Genomic DNA, 20,876 nt, shown 5'->3' with positions numbered 1-20,876 from the left:
AATTAATAGAAAAACTACAAAATTAGTTCTGGATGCAATCTAGAAGTATTTGAATAGATAAAAAGTGCATTTTATCTTTTAAATAACAAAACTATGTTCTAGATCTGCAATTGAAAATATTCTGAAGCTGGGTGCTGGTGGCATACACATTTAACCCCAGCACCCAGAAGGCAGAAGCAAACATCCAGATCTCTGCGAGTTCCAGGCCAGCCAGGATTACACAGAGAAACCTTGCCTCAGAAAAAAAGGAAGAAATCAAGAAAGAGAAAAGAAAACATTCAATACTCCATAGGTAAGAACTCTACCAAACCGAGCTATGAACCTGGTTTACTTGTGTTTTCTTTGTGTCCCTCAGTCTGTGGTAGTTCTCCAGTTTATCTTCCATTACCGTGACGCTTTTTAATTAATAAATTGTATTCATTGATGATTTCATACATGCTTATAATCATTCTGGTTAGGCTCCCCCGCCAACCTCTCTCATTTTTCTCCCACTCCTGTGAACCCTATTCTACATTACAAATCTCTTTCTCCCATATTAACTCAACTTCTTGTTTGTTTTTTTATGCCCCACAGAGTTTAACAAGGATATATGTATGACCCCAGGATTAAACTATCCTTTAGAGTTTGGTGGGCTCGCCAATCAGCACACAACTGGACACCGTGCCCCACCCCCATCCCAGAATCTGTTAGTCACCAATAGTGCAAGTGGTGGTAGAGTCCTGACTGTAGATGGCTGCTGGGAAGGTCTGACTCATGTAGACCCAGGCCAGTGCGCAGCTGCCACAAGTTCATGGCTCCCATGGCTGTGTCCTGTTCAGAAGACGGCATGCCAGAGCCTCCTCCGCATTGTCGATGCTCACGTTCTTGGTTCTTCCCATCCCCTCTTCCACAATGTTCCCTGAGCCTGAAGAGGGCAGTGTAAATGTTTCATCCAGGGCTGAGTCCTCACCTGTCCCGTATCCTCAGCATCTTGTACCACTGGGAGTCTGCATCCGCCTCTGTCCACTATAAGCAGAGGTTTCTCTGATTATGGCTAAGGGCACACAGAAATGTTGGGAAGGCTGTCTATGCTGTCAGGAACCTGAAACTTCTGAAGAGTACGGGTTGGGGATTTTATAAACATTACTGGATGTTTGGATCTTTTCCCATTTGAAGTCCGAGTTGTGCAAACGTTTTTGGCAAGAGCACCATGGACGTTACGCTCTGCTCTTCTCACTGAATCACGTCAAGATGTCACTGGAACTGGTATGGCTGGTTACTTGTAATCGTCACATAGCTAAGGTGGTGACTCTCAGTGTCAAGTTACTAATTTTCCTTTGGTAATATGTAATCAGGGGCATATTTTGAGTTTGTGAAAATATTGTGCTTTACATTCACTTATCACATTAAAAAATAACTTAATTCTTGTCTGTGGGCTTGCCTATGATTTCTCTTTCTGCATTTATTCATTGGAATTCTACCATAAGGAAGTATGTACTGTCTTCATTTTCCTCCCTTGCCCTTCCTTCATCCATTCTTTCAACTTCACAGTATAAGAAGGGATATTTGTGTTATTCTTTATGTTACAAGCCAACAGTATTATTATTTATTCTCTTTCTCAGTTGTTCCTAGATTTGGCCATTAAGTGTTCTCTCAGGTTGTTGGTTCTTGTGTCCTTTGGACATACACTGTCACTTTTTTAGCACAGCCTTACTTTCTGACACCACATGTCCTGTGTAGTTGGTACCCCATCCCTGGCATCAGTCACTTCTCCAAGGGTCTTTGGCTCTTTTCACTAGGGAGTACTATTTAGAACCAATCTCTGGGTATTGGGTATCCTTGTTGCTTCTAGTTCCTTGCTAGTTTTGAAGATGGGTAATGTTCCCTAAGGTCTATATGAGTTTGGTACCTAGGGCAATGGCATTAAGAAAGTTCTAGAGACCTCTAGGAGGTGGGGGTCTAGTCGCAGGGATTTATCACTGAAGATAGAGTTTGAAAGAGACCATGGGAACCTGGTCTTCACTCATTCATTCTCTCTCTCACTCTTTCTCTCTCCCTTTCTCCTTCATCTCTCTCCCTCTCTCCCTTTCTCTCCTTCTATCTGTTTTGCTATATGAGCACTTTGTTGTTACATGCTTTCCCTGTTAAAAATTCTCACCAAAATCCCAAAGCAACTGGGACACTTGATCTTGAACTGAAACCTTTATAACCTCCAAAACCATGAGTTAAGTAATTCCTTCCCTTTATAAATTAATTGGCACATTGCTGTAGTAATGAGAAGCTGGTTAACACAGTCCTCTTTGCCAACAGATCCAGGAAATAAATGTGTGCGCAGGTACATATACAAATATCCATATTGACATCTATAGCATTCATATGTGCTTATACTGGCCATGAGTTCACACACACACACACACACACACACACACACACACACACACACACACACGCGCACTGCATGCATGCATGCGCAGCACACTCCAATCTAGGCTCCTCCCCTCCTCTTTCATCTCTTTCATGACTATTTTTACTCTGGTATTTAGAACTATGACTCGCCATCACAATATTTAGTTATTCATTTAGACATATAAAGTCACTTTCAGAATCCGTATGCCCATGAAAATAAATTTCTTAGCTGGGGTACAGCATTTGCAAATGCAGCTGTGTCTGTCTTTAGTCTTACAGCACCCAGTCAAAACACCATTTTTGAAACTACTTAGGCGGGTTCTTCTCCCAGCTCCTCCGTCTGCTTACAATATCTGCTTGCTGTATAGATAGATTCATTGGTTGTCGTTTGCTCCATTTTAGCTCTCCTAGCCTCTCGGTTAGAATCAAATATGTGTCTGTCTATGAAACTTACTATTGATCCAAGCTATCCAAAATGACGATTGCCAAGGCCATGATGGTCCTCCTACTCCCTACTCATTCCCACATCACTGTGTTTCTCCCCCCATTTCCATCCACTCCTGAAAATAATCACCCCATTACCTCCTTGCTTATTCTTTTACATACGTGCACAGATGCATGTGTATTTCCTTATATGGTCCTTTTCCTTCCAATAAACGCAGCCTACCATCAATAGATATTACATATAACTTTGTTTTTGTCCACCTAGACACATCCACGCACAGACATCATCCTCACTCTTATACAGCTTCATTGCACAGCTGTGCAAGTGTCTAGTTGAACATTTTTCTATGCATCTACATTGAGGTTATTTCTGATATTTTTAATAAACCACCTAACACTCATGTATTTCTGTAGTGGGATGTATCCTTCAGGGTGGACTCCCACAGATGGGATGGCTCAGTCAGAAGTTAAGTGTGCAGTAGTCTTGTTAGATATCACCAAGTCCCCAGCCCTGGAAGGATCATGCCACTTTGTATCCCCTCTAATACTAGATGTAGGGCCCAGTTTTCCTACAGTTACATATATTGCTATACTTGGAAAAAATTTGCCCATCAGATTAGGAGAGAAACAGGATCTTGGTTTTGCTTTGCGTTTCTTTTGCTGTGAGTTTCTTTGAGTATTTATTGCAGTGGTTAAGGGTCATTTTTATATTGTTTATGAATCATCTTTTTCATGCCTGTTTCTCCTTGTCTGTAAGTTCCTGGTTCTCCCTCTCTCATTGTCAGAGCTCTTTATATCCTGGGGCCACTGGGCCTTCAGCTGCTGCTGCTGCAGATGCGTTCTCCCGGCTTCCCAGTGGTCCTTGGACTGCATCGTGGCATTTGACTATGCGAATTTTCAGAGTCTAATTTTTCAATATTTCATTTTATTGTTTAAGTCAACTAGAAAACCTTTGCTGGTGTTCAGATGAAAGAGGAATCTTGCACTGGTCTTAGTCTTTACATTTAAATTCCCAGTCTATTTAGAGATTATTCATAAGTCTGGGTGTGAAGTATGAGGCTAATTTTGTCTTCTCCAAAACGGTCCCCCTATTGTCCCAGCATCATTCATTAATAAGTCTATCTTTAACACACTAATTTTAGATGCAGCCTTTATCCTATACTATATTCCCCTATGTAGGTGGGTCTATTCATAGGCTTTCTTTTCTCTTCCAATTGGTCTACTTGTCCACTCACACATCGCTACCACACTGTTCCGCTCTAGGGGTCCCCGAAAGATTTAATGTCTGCCAGTTCCTGTTTTCAGCACCGTTTATTAGAATTTCCTTGGCTATTTTTTTGAGTCCAGGTTTTATGTAGCCCAGGCTGGCCCAAAGCTCACTATTTAGGCAGGGATGATCTCCAACTTCTGATCCTCCTGCTTCTATCTCCAAAAGGCTGGGATCCCAGGCATTCACTATTCTGCCTGGTTTCTACTGTGCTGAGGACTGAACTCGGGAATTCAGGCAAGCTAGAAAACACTGTACGACAGAGGTACAACCCCGCCCTTCCTCTGCTATCCAAACCCACTTCTTCTGTAGGGATGTAAGTGTCAGCCTGTCTGATTCCACAAAGGAGTCTTGCTGATGCAGTTACTGCTCCTGGTGTCCATTTGCAAATTAACATGGGCAGAACTGATGTCTCCACAGTGTTGAGTCTTTTTTATCCAATATCACAGGACATCGTTCCACCAGACCTGTTACGTTTTCCAACGCATTAAAAATTTTTTTGTTCATATAGACTTTGCACACTTGCTGTTAAGCACATCCCCAAATATGGCTTCCTGTTGCACTGTAAATATAGCAATGTTTGCTAATTGGTTCATTGTTTTTCTTTTGTAAGATAGATTTTTAAGTGTGTGTGTGTGTGTGTGTGTGTGTGTGTGTGTACGTGTGGCTATGCACACATGAGTGCAGCTAGTGGCTGAGGCCAGAGGTGTCTGATCCTTTGGAGCTGGAGTCACAGGCAGTGGTGAGCCACCTGGTCTAGATGCTCAGACCAGAACTCAGATCCTCTGCAAGAGCACTCTCTTAACCACTGAGCCATTTCCCCAGTTCCTAGTTTTCGCTTTGTATGTTCGGGTTAGCCCTACTCCTCATGGTCTCCCAGAATACTGTTACTTCACTTGAAACCAGTATCTCAACACAGTTAAACAACCTGTATTTGAAGTGCTTGAAACCAGAAGGGTTTACAATCTGTGTGTATATAATGAGACATCTTTGAGTTGAACTCCAAGAAGACAAAATCCATGGGCTTCATGTATGCCTTACACACACATCCTAAAGGTGATCTTATGTGATATTTTAAATGACTTTATACATGAAATGAAGTTTTGTGCAGCTGAATTTTCCACCTGTGGCACTATTCTGGTAACCATAAAGCTCTGGCTTCTGGAGCCCCCTGTGGATCTGCAATATTCAGCTGATATTGTCATCTATCCTTGGGCCTCTAATCTATTTCTCTTGTCAAATGTGGCTAACTAATGTCTCTATGAAAAGATTGACTGCTAGCAGGGTTGAGGGAGTCCTTGTCACACCAAGTTCTTAATGTTGGCAGAAATATATCAAGTCAAGTATTTTCTCATTGAACATGATATGTGCTCAATTAGAAAATATATTTTCTCACGTTTAGAATCAATCCTGTAATTTATATTTTCTTGGGTGTTTTTTATTTTGATGAATAGATGATATTTTTGTTAAGATTTGTTTTATTTTTAATTATGCTTATGTATGCACATCTGGGATCAGGAATGGATTTGCCAACAGAAGTGCCCCATAGGCCAGAAAAGAGCATTCCTGTGGAGCTGGACTTTAGGCTGTTGTGAGCCTACACACTCTTAACCATGAAGCCATCTCTCCAGCCCCATGACTAGATAGCTTAATCGTCATATTATTTTAAAAACTGATGAAGGAGAAGAGCAAGAACATATGCTGTCTTTTATATATGGTACCAAAGGGTAGCACGGTTAAGTTTCTTACTATGGTATTATTCCAGATAATAAGCAAAGAAGAAACTATCAAATAAGAAAATGCCTAGTTTGTAGCTTCTAATGAAAGGTCTCACTGAATTCCATCTAGAGGTACTGTCACAAAAAGACAGACAGACACCAGGAACAGCAAACTCCATCAAAAGTATGTTCTGATGTCCATAAAGTAGTCTTTTGGAAAAGAGAAACAAACAGAATGGAAACAAGGGAGGTGGTAAAGAACGAGACAGAGAGACTCTGGGTCAAGCCTCGAGATGCACAAGGCAGAGGGTATGTCAACCTGTGAAGATGCATTCAGGAAAATGAAATCCTGGGAACTCCACTGGTTTGTAAGGTGGAGAGAACATCTATGTCTTATTTGTAAAATGCAGATATTGAAAGGAACTTCAGGATACATTCACTAGCTGCAATGCATAGACCTCGTTTGGACCTCAACTGCAGCATTCAAGAGACAACTGAGTGAATAGAAATATTCGTTGGACACTTAATTATTTTACAGTTATTGATTTGAAGCTATAGTAAAGTTCTGGTTATTTTCAGTTAAAAATTAGCTATTTGTCTTTTTAAGGGTACAGATGGAGTATTTACCAGTGAAATTGTGATAACCAGGATTGAAAAGTAGAGGTAGGATAATGGCTCAGTTGGTAAGATGCCTGACGCACAAGCATGAGGACCCCAGCACCGGTGTAAAAGCCAGGTGCACACCTGCCACCCAGCTCTGGGTAAGGGAAGCATTGTCTGGAGATAAAAAAGGATCCCTGGAACTCACTGACCATCCAGGCTGTCCAAACTCATGAGGTTTTGGATCAGTAAGCTATCAGTCTGTAAAATTCTGATAGGGAGTGATGGAGAAGGACATATGGTATGAAACTCCAGACTCCACACGTGCAAACACATGTACACACACCTACATCAACAGGTACATACAATGCACACATAAAGGATAAGATTGGGTTGGGGCAGAGTGCGTCAGCTTCATTATTCTCTCAACCTTTGTACATGTTTGAAATTGTCCAGAAAAAAAGCAGCTGTGGAGCATTCTGCATTTCTTGTATTTACTTTGCCATCCAGGAGAGATCACGCACTAGAATGTGGTGAAAACCAGTCAAGTGCATCCTATACGAAGCACGGTCCTCCAGCATGTCCGTGAATCCTGGAGAGCAAGTGCCCAGGCTGCTAATGGTCAAAAAGGCATCCCCTGCTGGCTACCTCTGGCATCTTTCCCTGAAGGCACAAGGGCCCCAAGGCAAAAGTACAAAGGACCCAAGGGCTGTAGAGGCTAAAAAAACCAAAGCCTGTTTCCCCCAGGAACGCAGTGCCCTTTCAGAGGGCTCCAGCCCCTTCTGTCTCTTCTTGCACGGGAATTTCCCAAACTCACGTCGTTCTCCGAGGTCCCACACAGGATACAGGACTTGCATTCTATGCACTGCCACTTGTAGGTCTTGACTGCCTCGGTCATATTCAGAGTGAACTGCAGGCAAGTAGGGTGACCTGAAAGAAGCCAGAAGCGACAGTATTAGGACAAAAGAGTGTGACCTGTACCCCAGCACCACTAAGTCAAGTCATGTCTTGGAAGCAGTGTGGAGGAAGGCAGACGTAGCACCGGCTGGGGAACAGACTGGGAGTCTGAATGCGACTCTATGCAGCCCTTACCACCACCACCTCCAGTCATGCCAGACAGAGGCCAAATGGAGAGGTGGGTGTTCACCTTCTTACTAAGTACCATCCAGCTCCTCTTACTCCAAGAGCCATGTCCCCATAGGCATAACAAGTACAGTAGACAGCTGTGTTCGGGGAGCACTACGCAGGGTGCTACAGAGCGCAGAGCCCAAGGCAGCCTGGTAGCAGCATCACCCCTGCCCTAGCTGAAGCTGGGATGGGACAACTTATCAGAGCTACTTAGAGCTGGGGCCTCCCATTCACACTGTCTGAGGGTGATACAAGGTTCTCAGGGACTGCCTAGGGGTAACGGGTGGCAGTTTTGTGGCTCCTTGAGTATCCGGTCCACAGCCTAGAGATGAGCAAAAACCCAACCCCTGAACAGTCACAGGAACAGAAAAGGAAAGGAGTCTGGCTGGGAAGATAAGGGAGTGACTAACTCAGCAAATGACCAGGTTTATCCTACAAGTGTCATGTTAGCTAAACCTATAGCCAGATCAGGAGAGGGACTTTAAGCTGTGGACCATAGATTTCAAGGTCCTGAAGAAAAACTTGAGGCCTGACCTGCCAAACAGGACTCCATCAGCCACCAATGCCAGAAGAGCACTGCCAGAAGCGACTAGACAGCTGGGAGCAGACCCTTGGTGTTCTAGATGCCAGGGAAGAGAAACCTAGATGATGTTCCCAGTATCCCAGTGCTGTGGCCTGGATGGGCGGAGCCCACCAGCAGCTTGGCCCAGCCCAGCCCATCCTTCTCCAGAGCTCCCACTGCACAGAGCATTTGCCCCTCTTGTGTAAGGAACTTCCTTTAAAGGATACTATAAACAGGGAGCTCCAGTTAGAGTTAGCATCACTTACCAAATGTGCTCACAGACAGACTTCCAAGTCCTGTCCCTAGCCCCCAGCAGAGCCACATCCCAGCAGGAACCCCATGTTTCCCTTTGGAATCTTCAGACAGTCCATCAGACCATGCTCATTTGGGTAAAACACTGGCTACTCCATCAGCATCAGGACCTACCAGGTTTGGGGCTCCCCAGATATAAACCACACTGAGGTTCCTGAGAGTGTTAGCATAGGAGTAAATAAGCATGGTGGGAGGACAGGGGGAAGAGATGAGGCCAGAAAGAAGCCTTAAATTAAAATATCCCTCGGATATTCTGGAAAATATCCCAAAGTACAATCCGAGGAGAATACGAGTCAAGCTGTTTCCTACACTAACCTCTCATAGAGAAAACAGAACGGGACTAGCGGGGACGTTTTCAGCTGTGGGTTCAGCGGTATGGGCCACAGAGGCCCAGGTTCTCTGACAGGACATTGTAGAAAGGACGGAGCTGAGATCGTGGAACACACACCCACCTAAGCAAGCTGGTTTTGTCCAGTTCCCTGGCCTTGGGCCAGAACCCAGCCATAAAGAGCCGCTTACACCAAGAAGAGCTCATTAACTCAACAACTGTTTGCTGAGCAGCTGCTAAGCTGGCTGTTACACTAGACAGAAAGGATACAGTGTGAGCACGACACCCTAAGCCCTCCAAAGAGACCTCAAATGACGAAAACCCTGTGCACAACTATTTAATCATTATTGTGTGACTAACACCAGAAAGCAAAGGCAGAGGTGGTGATGAAAACCCATGGGAGCATCTAGCCAGAGAGGTCAAGGAAACCAAGCCTCCAGGGAAAGAGGCTTAAGTCATTACTAGGCAGATCAAAAGTTAACTGGGTGGGAAGGAGAGGGGATGCCAGGTAAAGGGACCTGCATGCACGGGCTCTGAGAAGCATTGCAAACTAGAAGGAAGAGAGGACCGATGAACATGAGTGTAGGTTTCTTTGCAAAATGAGGGACAGGAGGCCACCGGGAGACAATGAAGCCAGACTAACTAGGCGCTTGCACCCCTATGTAAACATTTGGGCCTATAAAGTCATTGAAGGCTTCCAAGCAGAGCAGAGGCCTGATGACTGTTTTTAAAGAAACGTTCGTAGGCACAGGGGATCTTGAGGCTGAGGATGTAGCTTTGGATCTTGGTGGTTACATAAGTGATGACATAGAACCATGCAGAGGCACACACCAAACATTCACAAATATGTATGTGTGCACGAGCCTATGAAACAATAAAACCCGCAAAGGGTTTAGGATCGCGAAAGCTTTGCTACTGTATGCGGGTCTCTATGATGCTCATCACTGTGGGGACAGACACACGGGATCACTGTCATTTCATATAAGCCTGTAATTACTCACAGACATTTGAAAAGATCTTTTAAAATAAGAATACGTAAATGAAATGTACATCAGCAGGAAAAAAACAAGGGGGTGGGGTGGAGGAGAAGGCCTGGGAAGGATTTGCTACGAGGCTGAGGAGATGCAAGAATTTTTGCCAGGATTGTCTCTGAGGCTGGTGAATTAGGCTCAGGTGGAAACAATAAATAAGGAAGTGACAGGAACTGACCCACCTGAACACTGCAAATGTGGGAAAGTGAGTGCCGGGATGAAGGAATTGGGCAGAGATCAGTGTAACTACTGAGATGAGTAACACTGTAGGAAGGATGTGCGGGACCCTGGAGGATGCACGCTGTTCTGAGTGGTGCAGGTTGAACCAGGAAGCAGAACACAGTTGAGAGTTCAAAAGGCAAGTGTGGACTGGAAGTGGAATCCAGGCTGGTTGTAGCGGCACACCTTTAATCCCAGCCCTCAGGAGCCAGTGGCAGGAGGATCTCTCTGAGCTCCAGGCCAGTCAAGGCTACATAGAGGCATTGCCGAGAGAGAGACAGAGAGACAGAGACAGAGAGACAGAGAGACAGACAGACAGAGACAGAGAGAAAGAGAGACAGAGACAGAGACAGACAGAGAGGAAAGAAAGAATAAAAAACCTCAAGATTGATTTTTGCTAATCATGTGGTAATTGAAAATATGAAAATCATTAAAAGTAGGAAAAGGAAAACAAGAAAGGGGAAGAAAGGTAAAGGGATTTTTAAAATCTAGACTAAACTTTGAGGAATCGTCTATCTAAAGACAGAAGAGCTGGGGATGGAATACAACATGCCTATAAATCCCAACACCAGATAGCCTAGAACAAGAGGACGGTGAGTTCAAGGCCACCCTAGACTACATAGTGAGACCCCTGACTTGGAAATAAAAACAATGGAGGAAAGAGAACCAGAAAAGAAAACAGAATGGCCAGAGAGCCAAGAAGCAAATTGGCCAAGTATGGAGTGACCATAGCCAAAAGAAGATACTTCAAAAGCGGGCCAATTGTGTGACACTGCAGGTCTGTCATTGTTCCGTAAAGACCCCGAATGAGGGTATTGTCTACGGTCATACCATCCCGAATGTGCCCAATCTAGTCTGAATGAGGGAGTGCTGACAGATCAGTGCAAATGCTGTCCTGCTAATAATAGCATTCCTCACGGTGCCATCTTCCCGAGGAAGGAAGGTCAGCACATTCCATGGCCTGGAACTCAGCAGGCAGCTGCACTGGAGCATCTGCCTGGGTGGGGCGTGGGTAGACTGTGCAGTTCACATATCTACAACACTGCAGATGCCAGTCATCAGTCTATCTGTGTCTGAGTTCTCCTACAGGCATGCCCAGTCTTTGACATTACAACATGATACCATTGTCTACAAGGTTGACTCTTGAGAACTGCTCAATTCGGTTACAAAATGATGCTGGTGGTGGTGGTGATATAATAATATTAATAAAATCCTGATAATCTCACAATGTTTTACAATTTTGTGATGGGCCACATTCATAGCTATCCTGGGGCACAGGTGTGTCCTATGGGCCACAATTGGATACATACACAGCATCTACACAAACCCTGTGCTGAGTTCTAGAGACATTTTAGGGGTGGTGGCTTTAGTTAGGCAAGTTAATGGTGGCAAGTGGGTGTTAGAAGTGTCTGGTAGAAATCTCAGGAGGCAGAGGATCATACAGGCTTTCTCTATGTTCTCATTTTGAGAAGATCATTGACTTTCCTAAGATCTCTGACATGGAGGAAAAGAGGTCAGTCCCCCATGCCTCATGCCTCCATGGTGAAATTAACCATCATTTTTAAAGGCACATGCCTGGAAATTTAGGCTTTCTTCCCTCACATCTCCAGCTTTCTAAATTTTAAAAAATTTCTCTCTATTTTATGCATATGGGTGTTTTTGCTGCAAATATGTACATACACCATGTGTGTATGATATGTTTGGAGGCCAGAAGAGGTCATCAAAGCCCTGAAACTAAAGTTACAGATAGTTTTGAGTTACCCAGTGGGTGCTGGGAACTGTGCCCAGGTCCTCTGCAAGAGCAGTAAGCTCTCTTAACTACTAAGCCATTTCTCCAGCCCTCTATCTTTCTTAAAGCAAAGAATAATTATACTACTATTTAGCTCAATGTATTGAAAGTTTGACAGCCAGGAATGGTGGCACAAGCCTTTAACCCCACTCAGGAGGCAGAGGCAGACAGATCTATGTGAGTTTGAGGCCAGCCCAATCTACAGAGTGAGTTCCAACACAAACCAGAACTGTTTCACAGAGAAACCCTGTCCCCAAAACAACAACAATAACAAAAAGAGTTTACTCCAAGTCCCTTGGTGCAATTGGTCAATGGAACGTTTGTAAGATTCCAATGGCCCAACGATTTAGCAAGTGTTGCTTGGGTATTTAGCTCAATGATAGGATGCATGCCTAGCAAGTACAAGAGTCTGCATTGTCTGTAGCACAGAAAATGGGTGGGGTTGGGGGGTTGGGACAGGCTGTAGTATGTATGATTCATCCCAATAGCATCACTAAAAATCAATTCCTTGCTGAAAGTTGAGATCCAAAAGTGAACTTGGTGTAAAGATGCATTCCTTGTTCATACCAATCTGCTCCCAAATTGATCCCAACCCTCCCTAGAAGTTCAAACAGGAAATGTCACCCACCGGCACCTATTCAGGAGGCCTGGCCCCTGAACTAGGCTTTCTGATGATAGGATTTGGCTTCATGGGGTTATTTCAGCAGATGGGAAGGGAAAGGAAGCCAATACAGAATAGGAAACTTCTCAGACAAGGAAAGACAGAACACAGAGATGAAGGCGCGGGATGTTCAGGACACCACAGTCTACTGAGCTCAGTAGAAAGGTGGGCAAAGGTGGGCCTCCAAAAGCAGTGACCACTGACTCACCCTCAAAAGACACATCTCCTGTCTACACAGAAGACATGTGCTTAGTGATGAGCATATTCAACACACAGCAATGGGCTTTGATGGGGTTTGAGTCAGAAGTCACACATACAAAACTCCAGGCAAAAGCCTGCATTCGTTTCCTATCCATACGCCCCTGCCTGTGTTCTCATACACAACTGCCCCCACACCTGGACCCTTCCAACCTTTTAGGGAAAACGACACCTAAATACACCACGCTGATTAAGCTTATGTTCTGATTATGGCTTAGAAGATGGCACACGTCTCCAAGCAGCCCGTTTCATGCAGATGCCATCCCATGCAATGGAAGTCAGTTCATTTTCAACCAACCCTGGGCAAAAAATAAATACACAAACTGCTATGATGTTTTTTCTTGTGTTATGATCCCTATTAAAAGATGTTTTACTTCGTTGTTGCCAATATTCAATTTGGGCTTGGCTAAGCCATATCACCAATTAAATTAAAGGTCAGAGGGGGGAATCATCCCATGAGGGTTGAGCTGAAAATATAAATAAAAAAAGATATGAAGAAGCGTAAAGTTAGCAGGCTCTATTATTTATTCATTGTGAAGTTATAAACATCTAATTAGGTTTTATTACCTTATTTGTCAATGTTGAGCTTTTACAAACTAATTTCTCTGGAAAGGAGAGCCTGGTTATCCAAGGTTCTCATAAAAGTACATGTAAAACTCAAGACATGTTCCTAGGTTTGCTGTTTAGCTTATAGAAATTATACAAAATGCATAACATCACCTCTAACCTGAAACAGCACCAAAAGCAAGACTCCATGTGCACGCGTGAGAAAATAATCTGGAGGCAGGGGAGACGGCTTGGTGGATAAAGTGCTTGGTGAGCAAGGATGAGGACCCGAGTTCAAGCCCTTGCATCCCTCTAGAATAAATACAAATCCAGGCAAGGTGGTGCATGGCTGTAATCCCTGGGCCAGGGAGAAACTAAGCAGATGATCCCTGGAGCTCACTGATCAGTCTAGCCAAATTGGCGAAAGTAATGGAAGAAGACATCCAGCGTTGGCATATGACCTCCGTATGTTGTACACATGCACCCAAATATACCTGAACATAGGCACAAACACACACACACACACACACACACACACACACACACACACACACACCTGCAAAATAATCCGGCTCAAATTTTAAACAAGTATCCATATTCATATACACAAAAGTTATAATATTCATATAATGAAAATATATACAAAGATTTGTGTTTGGTTTTGAACTTTTTATTGATTCTTTGTGGATTTCACATCATGTATCCTGATCCCATTCATTTCCCCACCCCTCCATGTCCACCCTTTTGCCTTGCAAACTTGCCCCAAAATAAAAGAAAATTTAAAAGAAAAGGAAAAACAAGCAAACGGAAGTCGCTGGGAAGCTGTAGTGTGGCCCAGTGGGTCAGGCAGTACACCCTTTAGTCCGTGCATCTTTATCTTTACTTGTAGCCGGGTTGGTCAGCCTGCCAGCTTTCCCTCATGATCACCGCCAGGGCAAGCTCTCCAGCACTGCCCAGCTCAGTCACCCAGGCAGCAAGAGGGCAGGGCCAGGTCCCTCACTCTATCGCCCCAGGGCAACTCACACCTCATACCTCCTGGGCCAGCTTTACTGTTTTGCCCAGGCAAGGTGCAGGGCCTGCTCTCCTGGCCTTGTGCCTCCAAGGCCAGCTCTCCTACCTGCCACAGGTGGCAAGGGGGAGGGACATCTCCCCCCCTCCCCTGTCATCCCATGGCAGGACCCACAGGGAGTGGAGTCAGCTCTCTTTCTCTTAGGCCCTCAGGCCCAGCTCATCTGTGTCCCAAAAAATGTATTCAAAGATTTAATGAAAAAATTATATAAAGAATAATCAAATCTGAATAAAAATACTAAGTCATTTGAGGAAAAAATGTAATTTGATGTTCCTGGGAACCGAACTCATTCAATCAGATCCACTCATTCTCATATTCTCTCTTCCCCCTCAATCCCTCCCTACCTCCCTTTGTTTCTCCACTTTGACACCCAGCCTACCAGATGGAGGGAAGGCAGCTCTGAGTCTTTGAATCTGTGAAGGGCAAAGCACTTCTGTGCAAAGACCCCAAAGTCTCGTAGAGATGGGACATAGCTCAGAGCTAAAGGTGCTTGCCTACCATGTGCTAGGGCTTCCATCCCCCAGCACCGCACACACAGCAGTCCATGTGTGCGGTGCTGGGAGACAAGGAGTCAGCTTTCTTCAGGGCTTGGCCACTGGAAGGCTGAGCATGCGCATGTAGACAGATAGCACATGTAGGATTGTTTTTAAAAAAGAAAATGAAAGCATGAAGATGGGAGAGGCCCATGTTGGGAGCCTGGCAGACCAGGAGAAGAGAGTTGGGAGTAGATATGATCAAAATACATTGTAGGAAGGTGTCAAAAATAAATATTTTTTTAAATAGCCCAACCTCTTTACACACATATTACCACAGGTGTGTTCACAGATACTTTCTTCTTGGGGATTATTTCTCAAGGCCTGCTCTGTTAATCTTTTATAGTGGTCCACAGGCTCACCCTGTGTGCCTCAGATGTTACTTCTACTGCTTGAGACACCTGCAAATTGATGACTGTAACGGAATGGCACTCCAGAGGCACCTGAATGGCTCCCTTTTCTTCCTGCCATTTTTCATGTACTTCAAAGAAGACAAAGAAGAGAAAGAGAGTGGAAAGGACAAAGACCAAACAAACAAAAATGCATTAAAAATAAATGATGGTGTGAGCTCTGGCTGCCTTTTGCTCGGGCGAAACACCTCACTGTGGGGCAACTTCAGCTCATCTGAGAGGTCAGCTAATCCTCGCCCTCAAGCTGGCAAGCTGTACAGCACCCAGGCATCACGTGACACAGAAGCCAGAGTCTGTTACACCAATTGTTACTATAAATACTACACGTAGGACATTCATGCAACAGCATCGGGGTACCTCTGATGGGCTCAGCAGCTAATAGCTTATGGAGCCATTCTTTTTTTTAATTTTTAAATTTAAATTTAGATTATGTTACTTCACAAGTCAGTTCCAGGTCCCTCTCCGTTTCCCTCCCCTCCTCCCATGCCCTCCCCCAACCCCCCCCAATATCCCCTCATTTCCCCAGGGAGGGTGAGGCCCTCCATGGGGGTGTCCATAGTCTGTCATTTCATCCAAGGCAGGGCCTAGACCCTCCCCTGAGAGTTCAGGGTGAGAGTGCACCTCACATTGTTGGATGGGAGTCCAAAGTCCATGTGTATACTCGGGATGAATACTGATCTACTGCCCAAGGCTCAATAGATTACCTAGGCCTCCTCACTGACACCCCCATTCAGGGGGGTCTTGATCAGTCCCATGCTGGATTCCCAGGCATCAGGAGCCATTCTTATATGGACTGAGAAACCCGTTTTCATGATCACATATGGTTCAAGATGAAGTCTCCTAGAAATGACTCTATACCCATCTGTAAACCTGAGGGCACTGTGGTTGATCCCCTTAGAGTGAAATGATGGGATGGAAAAGCCTTAAGTTGGATTTATGTGACTTACTTGATTGGTACAATTTGGGGCCAAGACACAGCATTTGAAAAGTGCCAGGTTGCAATAAGGACCCCACTGCTCCTAATTAGTCATATATAATAGCTGAGGGTCAAAGACACCTGTTTTTTATTCCCTTGATAGCTGTGTAAATATTATATGTGGCAGCACTCTTTGGGGTACTGGGGACATATCAGTGACCTAAAACAAGATCCTGACTCATGAAGCAACTGTCGTGATTTCAGGTATGTGGCAGCAGCCAAGTCTTTTTAGACAAGTCACTTTGCCTCTCTGGGCATTATATTTCTCATATGTTAACTTAGAGGATTGTAATATGTGGACCATGAATTCATGGCTCACTCTATTCTACCCATACATGATAAATTTAGAGATAGCTACCAATCCCAAATTACCTGTTTGGAAAAGAAGAGAAAAACAAGCATTCTAGAGTTTGCTGGATAAAACACAAAATGAAAAGAAGAAATTAAAACAGCCAATAAGTGCTACTAGAATTCATGTTGACAAACCCAGTCTTAGTCCAATACCAACACCAAATAAAGTCATGTCAAAAATCCCTAGAGATTAAAAAGTCCTAGAATGTTGTGGGATATTTGTACACTGGGTGAAGGTGTGTTGCTGTGACTGGTGTAATAAAAGGCTGAATGGCTAACAGCGAGGCAGGAGGTATAGGCAGGCCTTCCTGGAAAAGAGAGAGAAAGAGAAAGGAGTAGGAGATGACAGAACATCCAGGAGACACGGAAGAAGCAGGATGGGCATACGTGACAGAACAGAGATTAATAGAAACAGATTAAAGTTACAAGAGCTAGTTAAAAAACAAGCCTAAGACCAGTCTTTCATAATTAGTAATAATTTGTTATTTGTGAGCTGGAAGCCCAAGGAAAGTCCAACTACACTAGAAATCTAAACATTTCCCATCAATCACTCCACTCATCCCATGACGTAAGTTGGACATGCAAACATGAGCTCTCAGGGATCTGCAGGCAGACAGAAGCCTTGGGCAAGGTTAGACCTACTGGGAGTTTTAGGTCTGGGTTGAAGTAGTTGTTTGTGACTACAGGAAGATACTGCCAGCCAGGGAGTGAGAGAATGGTGACATCAATAGAAGAGACTCAGCTGATTCTTTTAAATTCTTCACCAGAATTTAAGTTTTGGGCTACCATCTGCCAGAGAGATGTGTGACCCCAACAGTGTGTGGAGCCTATCCTGAATAGTCATCCAGAGGCTACCATCAACTTCAGATGCAAATCTTTGGTGTTAGTTATGCATTTCAGACCTCTCTAGATATCAGGAGCAGCATCAGCCCTGGGCCCTGGCTAAATACTCTGGGATTTTCTAGGAATATGACCCAAAGAATAAACTAATTGCTATGTTTCCTGCTGCCCTGAGTAGACCGAGGAGTGCTGATATCTGTAATTAAAGGGTCACTGATAGGAAAGAGTGATTAGTCAACTCTTGATTGCCTGTGATCCTCTAATCAGGACTGTCCAGGAAGTGGAAGATGAATTTATGAGTTGTTTAAGTCTTGAGCCATGCAAGGACTCTGGGTAGAATTTTCATTTTTCTCTCAAAGATATTTCATAGAGTTGCCCCAGGTCAGAGGGGAAATGGATGGATCATCTCTTGCTTTCTGTCTTATGGCAGGAAAGTCTGGGGGACAGAAGGCCCTGGGAATAGAGGATGGTTAGTATTAGTTTCAATACTTTGTTTTAAAATTTTAAGTAATTGTGACCTGATTTTAGGGTTCTGACTTTGTAATCTATTTCACTGTGATCAGAAACTGGGGGGGAAGGGGGGAATCTCCATTTCATTTGACCAAATCCAATGAGCTTCTCTGGAAGCTCAAGTTTTCAATGAGATATGAATTTTATCATGGAGAACTCAGTTTAGCAGGTAGCCTCAAGTATTCTACCAGGCAGTCTCACCCCTGGTGTTCATAGTCTTGTCTCGTTCTCTCTCTTTCAGCGTGGACTGGACTTTATAACTCTATCAAGTACACCATGGCACTGGCGGTCACTATTACTTCTAGCATTGGGTGTTAAAAAGCTTTCCTCATCTCCTGTGTTTTCTTACTCTAGGGAACTGATGGAAGCAGATGCAGAGATTCACAACTACCCACTGGACCAAGCTCCTGCAGTCTAGTTGAAGAGAGGGAGGAGTGGTAAAATGAGCAAAGGGGTCAATACCATGATGGGGAAGCCCAAAGAAACAGCTGACCTGAGCTAGTGAGAGATCACTGACTTTGAACTGACAGCTAGGAAACCTGCATAAGACCAAACTAGGCCCCTGAATGTGGGTGACAGTTAGGTGGCTTGGGCAGTTTGTGGGGCTACTGGCAGGGGAACTAGTATTTATCCCTAGTGCATGAACTGGCTTTTTGGAGCCCATTCCCTATGGAGGGATACCTTGCTCAGCCTAGATACAGGGTGGGGGACCTTGGTCCTGCCTCAAGTGATATGACAGACTTTGTTGATTCCCCATGGGAGGTCTCATGCCCTGTCTGAGGAATGAATGGGGGGGTTGGATGGGGAGAAGATGAGGGGAGCAAGAGGACAGGAGGAAGAGGGAACTGGAATTGGTATTAAAATAAGATTGCTTTAAAAATAAGAAGAATAAGAAAAAATCTGGTCTTTGTATGAGATGCTGTTCTAGCAGGGTCCTAAGTGAAAGAAAGGCTTATTAGTACTGGCAATACAAGTATAGTTGAAAGAATTTGACAGGTAGAATTAGTCAACAGAACATGATGCCTCTCTGGACACATCAGTAAGAAAAAATGGAGAAATCAAAAATGTCACCAAGGTTTCTAAGTAGAAAACAGGACTATTAGCTGAGCTAGAGACAGAAGGCATGCAAATGTATTTGTGTACTACACCGTGGCATTTCTGTCAATAAGGGATCCATGCTGGTCTTGCTAGCTTATATGGCCCAGTGACATTGCAGTCATCTTAGTTTAGCACTACTACATTTTTATAACCATGAAATCACCCAATGGTGCACTTCTCAGAACAACCCCTCTGCTGTTAAGTGACACATGGGTGCATAATAACAGGCTTCATTTATACCCATCGCATTCATGGGACATTCAGTGGAGCTGTCTTAGAATCAGTGAGAGGATGTCATTCTGTATTCATGCAAGAAAACCAGACTGGGCATGTAAATTTAGAAATCCTGAAACTTGAGTGACAGAGGCTTTTGGGATATAGTGAGATAGACATGGGGGTGACCACAGAGCAAAAATTTAAAAGAACTAATTGGAATGGGAAACGGGAAGCAGTTGGAGGCTAAGGCATTAAAAAGTGCAAGACCAGAACTGACTGAAAAACAGTGTGGTGAGTAAAGAGAACCTGAAGAAAGATGCATGGTGGCATCGAAGGAAGGGAAGACAGAGTACCACAGCAAAGTGTGCAACAAGGCGAGGCAAGACCTGAGGAGGACATGCAGCCTAAGATAAGCAGTATCCTGTAGTGGCACGGTCTCATGCCTCTTGGGATGGCTAGGTGACTTCAACACCATCAGGGGAAGAATTCACATGCACACGATCTCCATGTCTGTCACGGGTTTGGTCCATCATACTTACACTCGTGTCATGGGAAATAGTCTTTAGAAATATCATCCAACTCAGTCTTTGAGTAACAAAGTCATTCTGGGATGTAAGTGCCAAGCCAAGGCTGTGGTCCCTTGCCAGCCTGTTTTGGTTCTTCCCAGAGGATGAGTCATGTCCCAATGGAAACCTTCCTTCCTTTCTGATCTTGGATGAGGTCCTTCAGTGTTAGGTGTCTGAGCTTTGCTAACAGAACTGAAGCTCACCCTAGTAATAGCTTCTCCCACAGCTCCAGAGTCGCCCTAATGAGAGCCATGCAAGTTCTCTAGGAGGATCAAAGACAGAAGTGTTGATGGCCACAGGGAGCTTTAAAAACACCTATGAGTCTTTCATCTGCCCTCATTCATCGTCAAGAGGTGGTTGTGAGTTCTCTCCTTAAATGTAGACTAGACTTAAAGGCTAGCTTTTACTAGATAAAGAATGTAAGTTTTCTCTCTCTCTCTCTCTCTCTCTCTCTCTCTCTCTACACACACACACACACACACACACACACACACACACACACACACACACACCACTGGTTTTGGAGGAAGTTTCTAAGGGAAGCTTCTGCCCCACAGCCAACAAAGACCCAGGTTCAGTCCAGCAGCCCATGAGAAACTATGGCCCGTCAACACACCAGGGTTAGCTTAAAAGTGGCTCCTTAAGCCCCAACAGTACTGGGATGATTGAAGCCTGTGAGACACCCTATTACAGACCACCCACCCAGTGAAGCCATTCCTATCTTCCTGCCCCTTGAACACTGAGATAAATCAGTTTGGGATTGCTAGATCGGGGGTTCTTTGTTTTGCTGCAATAGTTAACTAATGCAGTGCAAACTAATGGAACAAGAGGTCTGGTTAGAAAGAAGGTTAGAAAACAAGACATCTGGAGGCTGGAGAAAAGGCTCTGTGCCTAAGAGTGTACACTGCTCTTGATGAGAGCACAGGTTCAGGTCCCAGCACCCATTCTGGGCAGCTTATAGCCACCTGCAATACCAGCTCTAGAAGATCCAACACTCTGGTCCCCATGGGCACTTGCACTCACATGAACACACACACACACACACACACACACACACAC

General features: G+C 44.3%; 1 protein-coding gene across 1 annotated transcript in view; it reads right to left on the bottom strand.

Moving 5' to 3' along the window:
- Dpf3 (double PHD fingers 3) overlaps positions 1-20,876 on the bottom strand; it is a 262,723-nt gene that overhangs the window by 4,331 nt on the left and 237,516 nt on the right. Inside the window, exon 9 of the mRNA XM_021228767.2 lies at positions 7,232-7,344. Coding sequence (XP_021084426.1) covers positions 7,232-7,344 — 113 coding nt within the window. The remainder of the gene's footprint in view (positions 1-7,231; positions 7,345-20,876) is intronic.

This window comes from Mesocricetus auratus, unplaced genomic scaffold, assembly GCF_017639785.1.
Source record: "Mesocricetus auratus isolate SY011 unplaced genomic scaffold, BCM_Maur_2.0 Super-Scaffold_15014, whole genome shotgun sequence".
NCBI lineage: Eukaryota > Metazoa > Chordata > Mammalia > Rodentia > Cricetidae > Mesocricetus > Mesocricetus auratus.
This window is presented reverse-complemented; position numbering and strand designations above follow the sequence as displayed.